Here is a 19304-nt window from a genome sequence, read left to right on the forward strand (position 1 = left end):
ACAGCTCTTAAGTTTCCGAGTGGTGAAAATCGTCTGTACCGGATGAATTTTGTTCAACTTCTTTGCAAATTCATTAGAGATGTTGCCTCTGTACTGTAATACAAATTGTTGTTTCTCATTATTTTCTTGTTGTTTTACGGCTACACCCGCGTTATATCTATGTCTTTTTCTTTGTTCTTTCATTTGCAGCGGGTTAATTGTATCTTTGACGATATTCCCTACCCAATACCTAGGATATTGATTACGTTCCCAAATTTCTTCTTTTTTGTCAATGCTTCATGGAACGCTTCCCAATTGCTGGTGGCTTGGAACAGGCGGTGTATTGTTCCTTCTATTATGCTTTTCTTTTGTTGTAGGGGTGCACAGCTACGATAGTTCAGAATTGTTCCAGTATCTGATGGTTTTTGATACCATTTGTAAAAAATGTTTCCCTCCGGCTGTACGTTGATTGACATGTCCAGAAATGGCAAACTGTTTTTATCATCTGTAGTTTATAATGAAAATTGGAGATTTGGAGGAAGGTTTTTGACCGCATCTAACAGCTATTTTGTGTCACCTCTAACTGTTTTCACAATTTCGTCGGCATATCTTAGAAAAACTTTAGTTTCGGACGAATTATTATTATTATTATTATTATTATTATTATTATTATTATTATTATTATTATTATTATTATTATTATTATTATTATTATTATTATGGCTTTTTGACAATTTCACGGAGAGTATAAGTCACGGATTCATAACATAGAATTTGCACGACGGTTCTGGCACGGGCAAAAAAAGATCCAACTACAGAAATTATTCTCAGCCCAATTTTCATTGAAAAATTTCCACATTAATTCTTGAAGTATTCCTTTCAAATTATTGTTGTCGATGAAGTTAATTTTCCTTTGGTTGATGTTCACCCGAATTCCAGTTCTATACCAAAAATTGAATCTCTGCGCTTCGTATCGAATCTCTGACAGTATAACCCTAGATCTTCTTCCGGCCCATTGAATAACATATTGGTTGCGCAAGTCAACATCGTACTTTCTTGACACTAGGCTGCTAAAAAGTAGGAGATCTTTTAGGACTTTAAAATAGAGTGGTGGCAGTATATTGCTTTGAACAATAGCTTCTTCGTAACAATTTCTGTTTTTTCATCAATTTCACGACCTTTTTATTAAACCGCTCTAAAATTTGATGCTCATTTCGCTTTAACTCGAAGCATTCAGATGCAAACATTAATGTCGGGCTTATGATAGCTCTGTATAAGTGAACTTTAGTTTTCATGTGAACTCTGCAGCTGGTTTTCCTTCGAATGAGACAAAACGCCTTCTTTGCTTTCGCTATTCGATTCCGTACATTTTCTATCCAATTTAGGGTGTCGACTATAGTTAGCCCAAGATCTTTGACGGCCCTCTTCTCTTGGATCCAATTATTTTTTAGAGAGAGTACAACCTCCTAGACACAACTCCCGAAGGCAAATTGTGTAAAAGAGCACTTTGTATTTGAAAAGGATGCAGTTTTGTACACTCCAGTTGTGGAGATTGTTTAGATCAACTTGCAGCTTGTCTAGAATGTCATTTTCGGAACAATGGATTAGTTTTAAATCATCTGCATATAAGAGTGCCAGAGAAGAAAAGACTACATTTGGCAAGTCGTTGATGTAGATCAGAAAAAGGTTAGGTCCTAGTACAGAGCCTTGAGGAACTCCGCAAGAGACCAGACGTTTCTCAGATTGGTAGCCCTCAACATTTACGCTTTGTTTTCTGCCAGTCAGATAATCTTTAATAAGTAAAAAGAGACTTCGTGGTATATTCATCCTTGCTAACTTCTTCATCAAAACTGATTTTTTTGTCAAAGGCCTTAAAGAAATCAAACAGCAGTAGGAAACAGAACTCCTCTGATGCACTAAGATTTGCAAAGATATTGGACAGACTCAAAATAAGCTGCAGAATTACAGACCTCAGCTGTACAAAACCAAATTGACAGGATGCAATGCTGTTCAACAAATGTTCTGAGAAAAATTTCAAGACTAACTTCTCAAAAACTTTGGATATGATGTTGAGAAGTGTGACAGGTCTATAATTTTTCACTTCACTTTTACTTTTATTACAATCTGTGAAGATTGGTGAGACCAAACCATGCTTCCATGAACCGGGAACACTGTGTAACCTTCCAATATTGTTGAACAGACTTTTATTCAATTTGGAAACAACTTATGCAGTTTTCCTAAGCAGAATTGGGGGAATGCCATCTGCGCCTCTACTTTTTGTGACAACCAGAATTTCCAGTTCTTTGGTGATCTCCTTCTCGGTAAAGTCCATTTTCTGTCCACCAGCTTCGAGAAGAGGTGGAGCATCAAACTGTTCGTAACTTTCATCAGTAAGTACTGATGAGAAATACGTGTTGAGTAACTCTGCTTTTTCTTTGCTGTTTTATGCACAGAATTCCAGTCAAGATGTACAATTTTTGCTGGGAATTTCTCTTTTTGGAAATTTTTCAAATATTTGAATATTCTAGATCTGTTTCTGCTTGAAATTAGTTCTTCTTCGTATTCTTGTCGGTCTCTTTCTTGCAGGTTAGCACAATGCTTTTCTAGTTCTATTAATTGGGTGGCTAGGTAAGGAGAGAAATTCACGCAACGTTCCGATTTACGTCTTAGTGTCCTGAATTTGTTTAATTTGTGCGACATTTCAGATGATAGCCACGGCGGAAGTTCTTGTCTCCGTTGAGTTCTTCTAGTCGCAGTTTTTTCTATCAGATGAAAGATCCATTCGTACCACAAATCTGTGTTTTTATCTACGCTGCTGTAACAGTAGGGGTCAAAGGGATTGTTTGCAATGGGCTCGTTTAGGTAATCAAAATCACAATTGCAATAGCTATAGTATTCTTCTTGTTTCTTTTGTGGCTCTCTTGATGTACCAGTTATTTCGATTTGTATCGGAAAATGGTATTTCGATTTGTATCGGAAAATGTCAGTCTGATCATTTTCACGACTGAATGAGCACATTCAGAACTGGTTTTCCATGCTAGCATATTCTGTGTTACTCATTTGCTGACACGTGGAACCATCTATTACAAACTTTACACTCAGCACCCCTGGAACGTGCTGTCACACGGTGTTCACAATTGCGACAAGTGCTAGATTGTGTGTTGGTTTTACATTTTAGTGTCTGTAATTTCAGTGGAGGCTCCCACGATTTCATCCAAAGGTTTGCCAAAATCACCGCCAAGGACCCACCCAGTGCCAACCCGTCTTTCTGCAAGCAGACGTTTCATTGTTGTTCTAGGTATGTGTGGTTTATCGTCCCTAGCATAAAGCGATCGCAGGGCAATGTTAATGACTTCCTTTACGGGACGTTGGTACATTAGTAGTAGTAGAAGTAGTAGTAGTAGTAGTAGTAGTAGTAGTAGTAGTAGTAGTAGTAGTAGTAGTAGTAGTAGTAGTAGTAATAGTAGTAGTAGTAGTAGTAGTAGTAGTAGTGGTAGTAGTAGTAGTAGTAGTAGTAGTAGTAGTAGTAGTAGTAGTAGTAGTAGTAGTAGTATTAGTAGTAGTAGTAGTAGTAGTAGTAGTAGTAGTAGTAGTAGTAGTAGTAGTAGTAGTAGTAGTAGTAGTAGTAGTAGTAGTAGTAGTAGTAGTAGTAGTAGTAGTAGTAGTAGTAGTAGTAGAGAGTTCGGGTATGTTTCCCTGGGCTTCAATTTGTGCTTAGTCAGTCCAGTTTCAAATGTCCAGTTTTTTCCAATTGTTACAATTGTCACATCTGCAAATTATACGCCAAGAGCATCTGTTTGTCAGGCTGAAATGAGTTGTGAAAAAGTGCCAGTATGCTTTTGTGATAGTGTGTTTGTTTAATTTGCCTCCAAATTTTTGAATATTTCTATTTACAACGTTGTACAGTTGTTTCGTTCGGTGGAAGAAGTTTTCATCAGATTTGACTAGTCGGTTATTTTTGATTTTCAGTTCACCTCTACAGTGTTGCCTTGTCCTCTCGTCTTCAAGGGTTTTAAAGTTTGTCGGAATGTCAAATTCATTACGTGTAATAGCCAAGAAGAGAAGAAGATCATGCAGTTCAACGTAGTGACAGAGTGGGAGGAGTTTTAGGCTAATGAGACGTTCTTTGTAACTTTGAAGTGAGTTTCCTAGAATCCATTTAGTAGCCATGATCTGCACTTTTTCAATTTTGTACGTGTTGGTGCGGTTTCGCAACCATGCTTGTGAGCAGTATGTCATAATGGGAACAATATAACCAGTATAGCAGTTCATTTTGGTTGACGTTGAGCTGATTGTTGACATATTTCGTTTTATTTGGAAAAAAGCACTGGTCGCTTTTTTCACTCTGTGGTCGTAGTTGCCTTGCCATGAGAGATTTGATGTTATTATTAAACCAAGGTCTTTTTGGGATTCAGTTGGTTTTACTTCCTGGCCACACATAGCTGTCGTGAGATTACCTCTAACATTTAACAACTTGCATTTGTTTGCATTTAACTCCATTCTATTCTCTCGGCACCAGTCTTCAATATTTTTTGCGCTTCTGTCCAGTTTTGCCTGATCATGAACGATGAACTTATAGTCGTCTGCAAATCCAAAAACCTTCAATATCGGGGTTTGCATCTGGCAAGTAATTTATAAAAATTAAGAACAGTAGTGGTCCAAAGATCGAACCTTGTGGGACTCCATTTGTTACGTTCTCCAAACTTGAATAACAATTTCCAATTTTAACAAATTGTTTTCTATCTTCTAAATAAGAGTGCAAGAGTAATAATATATTCCCTCCGACATCAAAACTTTCGAGTTTCTTTATGAGGAGGTGTTGTGGTACTTTATCAAAAGCTTTTGCAAAATCTAAGTAGAGGATACTAATGTCGTCCGACAAAATTGTGTCAAATTTGCGATATACTCTGTCGAGAAACAGTAGAAGCTGAGTGGTTGCCGATCTATTCTTTCGAAAGCCGAATTGATTTTCGTTTAATCTGACGACAATGATAATATGTTTCGTCAAAAATCCCTTTTTCAAAAATTTTGGACACACAACAGAGTAAACTAATGGGTCTGTAGCAATTCACTTCTGCTTTGCTTCCCTCCTTATAGATGGGAGTTATTTGACTTATTTTCCAGATAGAAGGGAATTTTCCTTTATTGGATATTGTTTGAAAAAGAAGGACGAGTGACTTGCTCAATGTTGCTGAGCAAAATTTAAAAATTATGTTAACAAAGTTATCGGGTCCGTTTGACTTGTTGAGTTGTAGTTTCCTTGATATATCTGTTATCAGTTTTTCTGTTATATGCAGAGAATTAAGTTTTCTCCTCAAGACTGCTGGTTTGTAATCAACTTTGTTACTGTACACTTTTTGGAAGAATGAGTTAAAAGTTCTGCTTTGTGTTGATCGGTTCTAGCGCTCGTGTTTGCATAGTTTACAATATGGGTTTACATTAGTTTATTGCATTAATTATTTTCTAATAATAATTTGAATCTTTGGAAGAGATATCTGAAGTCGCTTATGGAAGCAACGACGCAAAAAATGCTAGAAAAAAGACAGTTCATTAAGATATAAATTTGAGTAAAATAAGGATCTTTTCCGTTTGTGCCCCCCCAGTACGTTATGCTCCCCCCAGTTACAGAGCACGTGTCATTACATAGTAAATCATTGTAAAAATATTGCACGTGCATCTGGGGGTTGCAAATAATATGCACCCACTAAGCTGGGGGGGCACAAACGGAAAAGATCCTAAACAAGAAAAACAAGAAAAAGCAAATGCTAGCAGTGAAAACCAGATTCGAGTCTTTCTGTTATTGTCCCCCCAATAGCTTTGTAATCATTTAACGTTCTGCCAGTTTTCGCTTCAGTTTTAGTTGTTTTTACTCTCTATCGCACCTTAAACTTTGAACGCAAGCATAAAACGCACTCATTCATCGCATTGGATAGAAACTCGATCTTAAGTGATATATGTTTTTTCGGATCTCTTCTGTTTTGGCCCCCTTTTTTACGCCGTCAGTTACAAATGTATTATTCTATAGCACGTTACTTAGCACTTGGGCTGGGAGGGGAGCGGGGTAAGAGTTAGTTTTCATTACGCAAAAATAATTGTCAAATAGTAGTGACAGTAATTCTTTGGTTCTGATTTTATTCGATATTCTGAGGTAGCTTCTAGAACTGTTTAATTTTAAATTATACAGTAAATTTTGTTGTAGAATTGAGTTGTTTTCACCGATGTGTTGTTGTCTTCGATTTAACTAGAGGGAGGTGTATCTGCAGCAGTATAGGCGTTAAAGTATAATCTATAATTAGGGTTTCCTGTTCTGTCCAAGGAAACGAGGCAAGCAATACAATTTAGAGATTAAGTTATTCATTTTCAGAGCTGAATGGACTACGCTTGGACAAAAAGTAAAGACGAAGTCCTCAGCCACTTTGATGTTGACGAATACGGCTTAACAGAGAGCCAAGTTCGGAGAAATCAGGAACGCTATGGACCAAATGGTACGAGTACACTTGATACAAATAGCTAGAAGAATCGACATGAAAATTATTCGCATTTATGCCCAGTCTCATTTGTCTTAATTATTGGAGTTTGATACATATTAATTCGATACAGAAAACATTCTAGCATTTGTTAGAGTAATTGGTAGCGGTACTAGTAAATTACTAATAGATAGTTTTGCTGTTTTAGAATTGCCTGCCGAGGAGGGTACGTATGAAATATGCCTTCGTCTCTTTGAGGAAGTAACCAAAATGTCGATGAGTTGGATTTTTTGCGCCTGCTATCTAAAGTGCATTCAGAATTTTGTACACCTGAATGCAACAATTTTTTTTACAATTAACTGTTTTTCATTCGTTTTCAGGAAAATCACTCCTCCAACTTATATTGGAACAGTTTGATGACCTCTTAGTGAAGATCCTTCTAGCAGCCGCCATAATATCATTTGTAAGTTTTTATCAACCTTTAATTTAAATCATTATAAAGTAGCTGTTATTTTGGCAAAGTATATAATTTAGCGAGTTTTCAGTAAAAAAAAATAGCAGATCGTTAAGCTTAATTATGCTCTTTTGGCACTAGAAGTTGTCAGGGCTAATATGTGTACATATTAGGCGCCGTACTATCCCGATCTCAATGACAGCATTTTTTATGAGACTGGTTTTCTTTTAGTAACAACAAGTGTACAGGTTTCATTGACTGTTGTAATCGAACATCAAAGCTACTATGTTGGCTTTCTAACTAAGGGTTTTTGACGATTTTTTAAAACTGATTGCTAATGTGTTTTATCTAAAAACAAGAGTGGTTTCCCACCGTTTTAATATAAAACGGGGGTGTGATCCACCCAATAGTGAGCCCCCACTATATACCACAAAAACGCATGCTCAAAGCGTCGTCAAATAGAAGATCAATACAATGGCTTTAAAGCGAAGGTCATTGATCTACGCTGAATCAAATAGCAGCTTTTAGCATTGCTTTGTAAAATTAGTTTAACAAATTGGAGGTAGTCAAGTATAATAAAACAAAGAATTAGAGGCGAGCGAATTATGATTCGTGCCGCCTTCCTTCTTCAACAATTGCTGACACAGAAAAATCGGGGGCTGTGTGTGACTTCTTGAGGGCTCTACATCCCCTGAGACATAAGACACAGCTTCGCAAAAGTGCGAAACTTACCTTGGTTCGGATTAAGTTGATGGTGCCCAAGTATCGTTTGTTTTCCTTGTAGGCTATTTTTTCGGCTAACTTTTTCATGACTTTGGTGGCGGAGGCAGGTAAAATGCAGGCAAAAATTAGAGAATTGAAAGAACTGTTTTCAACTTCGTTAATTCGGTTATCATATTTAAATGCGAGGGGTTGAAAACTTTGACATCGAAAAAAGTCAGAGAATGGAGTTTCCCAGAGTCCATTCGCTTTGATATCCAGTCAAGCGTCGTCATCAGTGCTTGTAGTTTTGTGTGATTTTCCTTGAAGCAACTGAAGCGTTGCCTCTCTTTCGACATCATAACAATCCTCGTTCTTCAACCTTGCGAACGTGTCTCGGATTTCGTTTCGGCGAATGTGAGTGTACCCGCCTTTTGCACAGTGGAGGGTATGTGTGATTTTGAATTTTTCACAAAATGGTTATGTATTTGGTGTTTTTGTTAACTCGCGGCCATATTTTAAGTCTAGTCCATGTTGAAACTCTTACTTCTTTTGGCAGAAATTGTACTTTTTGAGTGGCAGGGCATTTAGCCAGCAAGAGGCGTTCTTTTGTGAAGCGAGTTCTAAGGAGTATTTTGTCTGTTGATTCATTGCTTCTTTCAGACTATCTATCTTGGTTTTCTCTTCCTTAATGCGGGCGGCCATTTTTGTATCCTGTTGCAAACGATTTGAAGGAGCTCAGCCTGGGTCATAATTGTTAAGGGGGTTGGAGAGGTCAGTCGAGTCGAAGTAATCAGGTGTACCTGCAGTCGGGTTAGCTTTACTCAACCCACCCAGGCTCAAGGGTAGGGCGTAAGTACTCCAAAGGATTTCGTCCTGGGGTTTGAGACCTCGGTTATGGCTGGTATAAGTTTCAGAGCTTTTTCCACGGCTGTCAGGGCGTCAGTTAAGGCGGGCGTTGTTCGGTTGAGGTACGCAAGTTTCTGTTGAACGTCTTTGTTAAACAGCTGTAAACATTCTGCGGCAATGTTTGCAAAAATGAGAGGTTCTCAGGCATAGACGTATATTTACGCGAGGAAGCAGAGGCAATATCACAGCACGAAGAGCTATCACCAACCACGGAGCCTAAAACACGTGTGCCATTGGTGATTTCGACGTCAGTATTGGCGAAGATTAGTCTCAACTGTTCCAGTTTCGACTCTTTAACCACTTAACTGGTATTTAGGATTGTTCACATTTAGGATTGTTAGCAGCGGAGCCATTGTCTGCATACCACTTTTGTACTATGCTGTCGGTTTGAACGCATCTTTGAGAACGTCTAGAACGTCATGGCGGTTGAAGTGGCGCACTTCATTCTGATTGTTCTTTGAAGCTTTTGGTAGTCGGAGCTGAAAGGCTTTGTTTTTAGAAAACAGCGCATCTACTTGTCCTTGACTCCGCATCTCGATTCGTCTGCTAATGGTCTTATTGACAGAACCGTCGTTGCTCTTCTTTGTGCGGCGCAGTATAAGATGTGGAAAAAGCATGGCCGTTTATAGGGCAAACTCTGATGTTGCTTATTTTCGGATATCAGGATTTGCAGGGTCAGCAGTGGATGAGGGGTATCGGCAGCTCGTTTGGCGGTGCAGTGTCGGCATTCGAAAAAATCAAAATACTCACGGCCAGAGGCCAAACCACTACATCTAATGTGGATATAATGAAAGGAAACGCTCCATATACCACCGACTGATATGCCACTGGCACTGGCTACAGGGAGACTGGGTCGACAAGAGGAAGGAAGGCTACATAGGGCTAGAAGTTAAGTCTGGGATGAAAACAAGAGTGGTAATAAAATTTTGAATCCTTTCTCAGTCTTATTATTTTATCATCTCTATAATTTTTCTGTTTTTACTATTGGAACAAAGGTTTCGTTTTTCAATAAGAGAGACATATGTTGCTGTTGACTAAAAAAATGTACCGAGTCATTGAGCAGGTTGAAGTCGACATTGTGTACACGGACTTCGAAAAAGTTTTGGACAAAGAAGACCATAATTATTTCATACACATCCAATGCTGGCATTACCGGAAAATTGTTTAAGCTTATTGCCAGTCATTTTGCGGGTAGAACACAGTGCTTTAAAGTAAGAGAAAATGTTTCTATCTCCATTGAAGATGCTAGTGGCTTGCCTCTAGGTACAATATTTCCCCCTTTAATTCATTATTATCATCAACGGCCTTCGCACAAAATTTGATTACAAAAATACGTGTTCTTGAGTATCAAACGACGTCGTTTACTCAATGGCTTCAGCGAACTTAATTTATGATAACATCTGTAAGAATTTGAGAAATATTTAATAGTCAATAATTAATTTATAGTAATTTCTTAGCTAAATTTAGTTCAACAATGGTTTCATAATTATAATTCGTTTTGATTTCAACTTTTGTAGTAATATTTATTATTTATGACAACGCGAAATTGATTCAAGAACCGTTCTGACGTCAACTTCTTTCTTTGAAATATGACATGCAATTTCTCGTTTGAATTATCCGAAAGTGTGCTTGATGATACTTGGTAACTGAAATGTTCGTCAAAGTTTATGCAACTCTTCTAGTTAACAATATTAGAAAATAGCGGATGTGTCGTTTGATCATTTGATAAGCTGTTGGCAAAGAGTTTGTCATCACGATCGGCCGTCCGTACTCAAACCCCCAATAAACGTTTTTCTGAACATCAGTTGCTCCGTCATTCGGAGACACTTCATCGGGAAACTATGTGATTCGTATGCTAAAATGGCCCCACCGCGAGCTGAAGATACGAAGCGTTACATTGCTAGAAGTGTTGAAAGGAACATTATGCTGTAAAAAGTGTGATTAAATTTTCACCAGAGACTTAAGCTACAGGCAAATGATCTATAACTAGTGAACTGAAATGGAAGAAAGCACATTTTTTGCGAAGTTTATGATAAGTTGAGGTATTGTGATGAATTGCCAGATCCACTCTTGCTTTCATTTGAAACGTGTGGATGTTTTTTTTTATTGAATATCTTAGCATTTTTGCCCTGGCCTGCTTTTTTTGTCCGGTGATTCTTTATTTTTTTTTAAATGAAAAGGGGTTGCTCTTGAGCCGCGCAAGACAATCCAATGGATGAGTAGTGATCCCCTATTATGAAACATCATTGCATCGTCTTTGTCCGGTGATAGTAAATATTTTTATAGCTATAATTTGGCAGCAAATAAATATTTTATGACTATTTTTTTCTCAAGGGATGAGGCGTATCTCTCTCCAAATCTGAGACTCGTTGTACTTCTCTATCGGATTTTTCATTGTTAGTGATCCGGATTCTTTGTATTATTTGCGGTTATCTACAAATCCCATTACCCTCCGCACACTACATTGATTACCTCCGATTTTGACTGCTGGTTTTTGGTCGACAGCTAACAAATTTGTTTCAAATATAATTGAAACAGTACAATTGAAATAAGTCAATGCTTCCGAAAAAGCTGTTGTTTGACAATAGAAATGTATTTTTTTGCATTCATGTCAGTGTGGAGTAACTGATCCGAAGTTAGTTTGTTATCCCTATTTTGAGAGGAACTCAACGACTGTTAGAGGGTTATGTAAATTGAATTATTCAGCATTAAATAATTTGGTTTGTTGCAGTTTATAAAGCCTATAAGTATAACATTTCGACTAACTCTGAATCGCGTTTTTGCATGAACTACTTGTGCATCATGTTTAATTGCTCTCGAACGAAGTTTGAAGCAATTATTGTAAACGTGTTGGTCTTCTGTTTTGCAAAATTCTTGCTCGACCGTTTTTGCACCTTTGTTCTAGAACATTCTGTGACTTTTCAAGTGACTTTTTCACGCTTCACTATTCGTTTTGAGTGATTTCATTTGAGTAGTAGTAGGCGAGCAGAGCTGGGGGGGGGGGGTAAAAGGACGTACCTATGTATAAAGATTACCTATAGCCTATTTTCATCAATTTTCCAAAGACGTACCTAAAAAAGAGAGTGAGAACAATAGACCTGTCATCTTATCGTAATTACCCAGGGGTAATTATCGTAATTACCCCAGGGAAATGCATCCGCTCTAATGCACTTCAGCTAATCTTATCTACCTAATAAAGTTCATCTGCAGAACTTTTACTTTCAAACTTTTCATTTACGCATAACTTTTTCGATTATCAATTTTTTTTAATTTTCGATTATTAATGAAGTTTTGTTTTCAATAATTTCAAATTATTGGAAGTTTTTCGCAAAAGCTTCTCAAAAGTTTTTTTGAAAATTTAATTTTTTTTTTAATTTTTTTTTACTCATGATGTGAAAGCATGCAAGAAACCGATTTTTTGGCATTTTCTTTTGGTAGTTTCTGTTTTTTTTTCTCGGTAGTTTCAGTTTCAAAAACCCGAAACCGTTAAAAAAAAGTTGTATATAAAGTTGTTCTAATAATCGGTTGAAATTTTTTAACACAGATTTCAATGAAAAATACTAAAACACAGAAAACCATCACTGAAAAGTTGTTTTTTTTTCGTAGTTTCAGATTCTGAAACCTCAAACTAAATTTTTTTTTTGGTCGAAAATGTATACTACAGTACAACTTTAGAGGGTATTTTTCGAAGTGAAGTTCAATGGTGGTAATTTCACGGTCAATTATAGATTATGGGTTTGGGTTTTTTTGCAGTTTTAGTTTCTCAAACCTCAAACTACAAAATAGTTTTATCGAGAATGGTATGCTATATCAACTCTCTATATGTTGTTTTTAAACAAAGCATTTGATAGTGACTTCTTTAACTCCTAGAAGTTACACTTTTTGGTTTTTTTCTGAAGTTTCAGCTTCTGAAACCTCAAATTATTTTTTTTTGAATTGTTTGTTACAGTACATCTTTATAGCGTAATTTTTAACGCAGAATCCAATGGGCATAATTTAAAAGTCGTGAAAAGAGGACAAATTTGTATTTGTTTTAGATTCTGAAACTTGAAACCAAAAAAAGTTTTTGGTAAAAAATACTCAATTCTTGTAAAAAATACCCTATTCTTGAAAAAATGAAAAAAACCCATTTCATACCAAAAAATACCAAATTCTTGGCAAAAAATACCCAATTCTTGCCAAAAACACCCAATCCTTGTCCAAAAATAGCCAATCGTTGCCAAAAAATACCCAATTATTGCCAAAAATTACCCAATTATTGCCAAAAAACCCAATTCTTGGCAAAAAATTCCAAATTCTTGAAAAACAAACACTCCATTATTGTGAAAAATGCCCAACTATTGCCAACAGATCCCAGGTCTTGGTGAAAAACACCCAATTCGTGGCTCAAAATATCCAATTATTGTCAAAAACACCCAAATATCCAAATATTACCCAAAAAATATCAAACTGTTGCCAAAAAAAAACAATTCTACCCCAAGAATATCTGTTTCTAGTCATGAGTTACACAATTCATAGCAAAAATACCCATTTATTACCAAAATCTACAAAATTTTTGCCAAAAATACCTAATTCCTGCGAAAAGGAACCAAGTTCTAGTAAAAATATCCCAATACTTGCCGCAGAGAGACACAAGTCTTGCCAAAAATACACATTTTTACCACAAAATAGCAAAATTTTGTCAAAAATACCCAAATTGTAACCAAAATAACAAAATTTTATCAAATATTTATCTAAAATATATCAAAAGTTAGACAATCTTGCAATCATCCGTTTTTTCTCTAATTTCTTGTCAACAATCCAATTATTTAGTGACCTTAAAACATCAACTTTTGACATAATCTTTTGTAAAGACGAATCTTCTCAGGTGATCGATATAGGTTTAATGAGTACAAATTTGTCACGAATTTTTTGCTATTGTACAGAATTAATCGTTAAAAGTTCAACCATAGTAATTTAACAATTACGTCCTACTATCTTCTCAATTAAGAACAATTACGTGATCATTTTTTGTAAGAGGGCCACTGACCTCTTTGGAACAAAATTTACTCCAGCTACGTTATATGATTGCTGCAATTAGGGATTCCTATGTATTGTATGGGGTCACTGAACTCATGTGAACAAAAAAATAATCCTTACTACTTACGATATTATTCCTATTTTATCAAAGCATGCACAGCTCACGTGCTTGAAGTCTTACTCATAGTATTGTAATAATTACGTCACTATTGCGTCATAATGATGTCATTTTTTATTGTAGTGCACAAACAAAAATTCAACTCATTGCGCTTATTTTCGTTCTCTTCAACAACTTAGCTATAGTTAGACTTTTTCATTTTTTTTTCGGCGACAATTTTAATCTCTTTTTCCTACAAACCTAAGTTTTCAGTTATAAAGCTTTCAGTGGAGATTCTTCATCTCTAGGATATCTTCCTTTTTCCCATTCCAGGTAAGTCACCTCTGTTATAGAATATGAAAACAGACCAAAAAAAGAATAATGGGCTATTATAATTATCGTACTCATTCGCAAATAGCATATTTTTTCTTCAGAGAGAAAGTTTTTTTCAATATCTGTATTTTCAATTTATTTAGGAGTTCAACCGTCGTCACCTAAAAAAGGCTGGAATAATGAATATCAAATCTGTGAAATTGAACGAAAATCTTAAGGCCCACTTCTTCTTCCCCGATTTCAATGATGATGTAGCAATTATAAAGGAGAGGAAGACGTGCTTCGGCTGAGTAGCTGAACCTCCATTCTCCATTCCGAGGCAGCTTCTAGTCTTCATTATTGCAATCGAGAATTTGCCAGAAGTCTCTGTTCCATACAAACAGACAACTGTAGACTTGTACGAGAATCACATCGAATACAAAACTTTAAAAGTCTCAGACAACATGGAACTGAGCAGATCAGTCCGTGCACAATTTTGTGAGTATGAGTTGTCCTATAGACCAATGTATGAAAATCAATTAGGATTTTTTGAGGAGAGAGAACCTAAATTCTTCTGGTGTGTGTCTGACGAGTATGACAATTTGCAGGAGCAGAAACCTGATCGGGATTGTGACGAGTGGGAAAATGGGTCATTGACAGAGAGTATTATCGCAATTATAGAAGAAGAGAACGCACTTGATCCCAAGTTAGACAAAAAAAAATCTGACCAGGCAGTCCCTTTTGCGTGTTTTTCTACAGACACTGGACAAGATGCATTGAAAGAAGTACAGGGAGCATCGAGTGTTGAAAACAATTCAATCAAGTCTGCCAGAACCATCCTTAGTACTGTACTCAATGATTATACAGATTACCAAGATCATATTTTATCTAATGAAGCCAGTGAAAAAATATCTGAAAAAACTTCCCTCAAATCTGAGCAACCAGCGTCTTGTACACAAAAGACTGTCAAGAGAAGGGCTCCTGCTGTCAATAACCCTGAAAGAGTGGGAAGTAAAAATTCAGATGGTGATGAAAACGAAGACAACATATGTCCTCCATCGTGCAAATTGAGACGAGCTGCTGAGTTGTAAAGTAACTAAAATAACCGGCTGAGAAGTTATTTCTTTGACTGATTATCTGTTTGTATTTCCGGTATAATTTCAGATCCAAAAACTATTATTTCCTGAGGTGACTAATTGACTACTGTTTAATTTGTAATATTCTCTTTTTACACTCAGAAAAAGCTGAATTTCATGTATGCTTTTGAATTGATACTTTGATAATATAATCTATTTGAGTTTTACAAATGCATTTTCGAAATTAACTTTTATTTAAAGTTCAATTTTGAATTAAATTTTATGTCAAAAAAAGCCTGTTTTTGTAAGATCTGTTTTTTTTTCTCAAAAATGGCGGTTAACGACGAAAAAGGCTTGTTTTCATAAAATGTTTTTTCCAAAACGCGGGTTTTTTTGGCCTCTGCAATGAACTCCCGGCAGCTGATACTGGATGATGCAAAGCGATTACAGTGACAATTTCGAATCAAACTGCAGCAGCAATTCTTCCCATCAGAATATTGCAATAAGCGTGCTGCCTTTGATAATATATTACCTGGTCAATTAAAAGAAGAATTTTTGGCAGGAATTTTTAGAAATAGATACTCATACAAATCTTTAAGTATTAGAATTTAGTTTTTTTTTTAAAAAAAGTTGAAAACCTTTTGCATAATTTTTTACTGTTTTGAAAAAAAATATACATTTACAATCCCATTTTTTTCAAAAACGTCGTTTTTTTACAAAAGGTTTCTCTTTTCATTTTTCCATTTGTCAGTTTTTTAAACTTTTTAATGTGAAGTTTTGAATTGAATCATTTTTTTAACTGAAAATCTTTTTTACTAAAATGATTTTTTTTAAAAAAATTGTTGTGTTTTACGCAATGTTTTTAAACAAAAATGTAAATCTTGATGTTTTTTTATTTTTTATTTTTACTTTTTTTTCTGTTTTATAATTTTTTTTATGTAAAAATTTAAATTTAATTAATTTTCTTTTTGAAAAAACAAAGTTTTACTAGAATAATTTTTCTTTCAAAAATGCCGTTTTTTACATAAGTTTTTTAACAAAAAATGCAACTTGTGCTGTTTTTATTTTTTTATTTTTCCTTTTTTTTCTGTTTTTGAATTTTTTATGTAAAATTTTAAATTTTTTCGAAAAATTTTGTTTAAAAAAATTTCTTCAAAAATGCTGTTTTTTGCATAAGGTTTTTAACAAAAAATGCAATTTTTGTTGTTTTTTATTTTTCTATTTTTCCTTTTGTCTGTTTTTCAATTTTTTAATGTAAAATATGAAATTTAATTAATTTCCTTTTTTGAAAAAAACAAGTTTTACTAGAATAATTTTTTTTTCAAAAATGCCGTTTTTTACATAAGGTTTTAAACAAAATATGCAACATGTGTTGTTTTTTATTTTTCTATTTTTCCTTTTTTCTGTTTTTGAATTTTTTAATGTAAAATATGAAATTCAATTAATTTCCTTTTTGAAAAAACAAGTTTTACTAGAATAATTTTTTTTCAAAAATGTCGTTTTTTACATAAGGTTTTTAACAAAAAATGCAACTTGTGTTGTTTTTTGTTTTTCCTTTTTTCTGTTTTTGAATTTTTTAGTGTAAAATTTTAATTTTAAACAATTTTTTTTGAAAAAACAAGTTTTACTAGAATAATTTTTCTCTCAAAAAAGCCGTTTTTTACATAAGGTTTTTAACAAAAAATGCAACTTGTGTTGTTTTTTTATTTTTCTATTTTTCCTTTTTTTCTGCTTTCGAATTTTTTTATGTAAAACTTAATTTTTTTTGAACAATCAAGTTTTACTAGAATAATTTTTGTTTCAAAAATGCCGTTTTTTACATAAGGTTTTTAACAAAAATGCAACTTGTGTTGTTTTTTATTTTTCTTTTTTTCCTTTTTTTCTGTTTTTGAATTTTTTAATGTAAAATATGAAATTCAATTAATTTCCTTTTTGAAAAAACAAGTTTTACTAGAATAATTTTTTTTTTCAAAAATGTCATTTTTACATAAGGTTTTTAACAAAAAATGCAACTTGTGTTGTTTTTTGTTTTTCCTTTTTTCTGTTTTTGAATTTTTTAATGAAAAATTTTAATTTAAAATAATTTTTTTTGAAAAAACAGTTTTACTAGAATAATTTTTCTTTCAAAAATGTCGTTTTTTACATAAAGTTTTTACCAAAAAATTCTATTTTTGTTTTTTATTTTTCTATTTTTTCAGTTTTTGAATTTTTTTTTAAAATTTTTTATTGAATAATTTTTTTTTCTTAAAAAATGTTGTTTTCTAAAACATTTTTTTTTTCAAAAATGCCGTTTTTTACATTATGTATTTAACAAAAAATGTGAATTTTGTTGTTTTTTACTTTTCTGTTTTAGCTTTTTTCAGTTTTAGAAGTTTTTTTTGTAAAATTTTTAATTTAATTTTTGAAAAATATTGTTTTACTACTCTGCGCGCCCAACGATCTTTTATTTCCGAACAACATCCAGAGATGCACACTAGGGATGCTTGACGCCAGTAATTGTCACCACGCGACACCGGTACCCCGGGGTTTACTCTGAAGTATGTTTATCATGAGACGATGAATAAATCGGAATTTCTCAAGAAGAACATGATATCAATAAAAATGTAATTGTTTAAAATGAAAAATTAAAACAAATATGCTTGTTATCAAAAGCTTGATTTGTTATAGATTTCCGCAAACTTTATTAATAAGTGTATTAATTTGTAATAAATAATTGTACTTAATAATTGATTTTTGTAAAAATTGTAATACATTGATTTTTACAATTTTCTGCTTTGCTAAAGAAATTGCAAAAAACATCAAGAGCTGAAAAATTGAAAACTAGAATAAGAAAAACATCAAACTTACATTTTTTATTGAAAATATTATGCGAAAAACGACATTTGGAAAAAATTGTTTTACTAAAACAATATTTTTCAAAAAAAAAAATTAAATTAAAAATTTTACAAAAAAACTGAAAAACTGAAAAAAGCTTAAACAGAAAAGTAAAAAACAACAAAATTCTCATTTTTTGTTAAATACGTAATGTAAAAAACGGCATTTTTGAAAAAAAAAATGTTTTAGAAAACAACATTTTTTAAGAAAAAAAATAATTCAATAAAAAATTTTTAAAAAAATTCAAAAACTGAAAAAATAGAAAAATAAAAAACAAAAATAGCATTTTTTGGTAAAGACTTTATGTAAAAAACGACATTTTTGAAGGAAAGTTTGTTCTAGTAAAACTTGTTTTTTCAAAAAAAAATTATTTTAAATTAAAATTTTACATTAAAAAATTCAAAAACAGAAAAAAGGAAAAACAAAAAACAACACAAGTTGCATTTTTTGTTAAAAACTTTATGTAAAAACGACATTTTTGAAAAAAAAATTATTCTAGTAAAACTTGTTTTTTCAAAAAGGAAATTAATTGAATTTCATATTTTACATTAAAAAATTCAAAAACAGAAAAAGGAAAAATAGAAAAATAAAAAACAACACAAGTTGCATTTTTGTTAAAAACCTTATGTAAAAAACGGCATTTTTGAAACAAAAATTATTCTAGTAAAACTTGATTGTTCAAAAAAAATTAAGTTTTACATAGAAAAATTCGAAAGCAGAAAAAAAGGAAAAATAGAAAAATAAAAAAACACAAGTTGCATTTTTTGTTAAAAACTTTATGTAAAAAACGGCTTTTTTGAGAGAAAAATTATTCTAGTAAAACTTGTTTTTTCAAAAAAAATTGTTTAAAATTAAAATTTTACACTAAAAAATTCAAAAACAGAAAAAAGGAAAAACAAAAAACAACACAAGTTGCATTTTTTGTTAAAAACCTTATGTAAAAAACGACATTTTTGAAAAAAAATTATTCTAGTAAAACTTGTTTTTTCAAAAAGGAAATTAATTGAATTTCATATTTTACATTAAAAAATTCAAAAACAGAAAAAAGGAAAAATAGAAAAATAAAAAACAACACATGTTGCATATTTTGTTTAAAACCTTATGTAAAAAACGGCATTTTTGAAAAAAAAATTATTCTATTGAAACTTGATTGTTCAAAAAAAATTAAGTTTTACATAGAAAAATTCGAAAGCAGAAAAAAAGGAAAAATAGAAAAATAAAAAAACAACACAAGTTGCATTTTTTGTTAAAAACCTTATGTAAAAAACGGCTTTTTTGAGAGAAAAATTATTCTAGTAAAACTTGTTTTTTCAAAAAAAATTGTTTAAAATTGGTGCATTTTTTGTTAAAAACCTTATGTGAAAAACGACTTTTTTGAAAAAAAAATTATTCTAGTAAAACTTGTTTTTTCAAAAAAG

At 33.1% G+C, this 19304-nt stretch overlaps 1 protein-coding gene across 1 annotated transcript in view; it reads left to right on the forward strand.

Moving 5' to 3' along the window:
• Positions 1-6322: 6322 nt before the first annotated feature.
• The window catches only part of LOC142354791 (sarcoplasmic/endoplasmic reticulum calcium ATPase 1-like), a gene marked incomplete at its 3' end in the record, with an annotated part of 52396 nt that continues 39414 nt past the window's right edge, over positions 6323-19304 (forward strand). The window contains exons 1-3 of the mRNA XM_075407168.1: positions 6323-6464; positions 6655-6672; positions 6827-6909. Coding sequence (XP_075263283.1) covers positions 6350-6464; positions 6655-6672; positions 6827-6909 — 216 coding nt within the window. The remainder of the gene's footprint in view (positions 6465-6654; positions 6673-6826; positions 6910-19304) is intronic.

This window comes from Convolutriloba macropyga (genome assembly GCF_964194025.1).
Source record: "Convolutriloba macropyga chromosome 13 unlocalized genomic scaffold, txConMacr16.3 SUPER_13_unloc_1, whole genome shotgun sequence".
Classification (NCBI taxonomy): Eukaryota; Metazoa; Xenacoelomorpha; order Acoela; family Convolutidae; genus Convolutriloba; species Convolutriloba macropyga.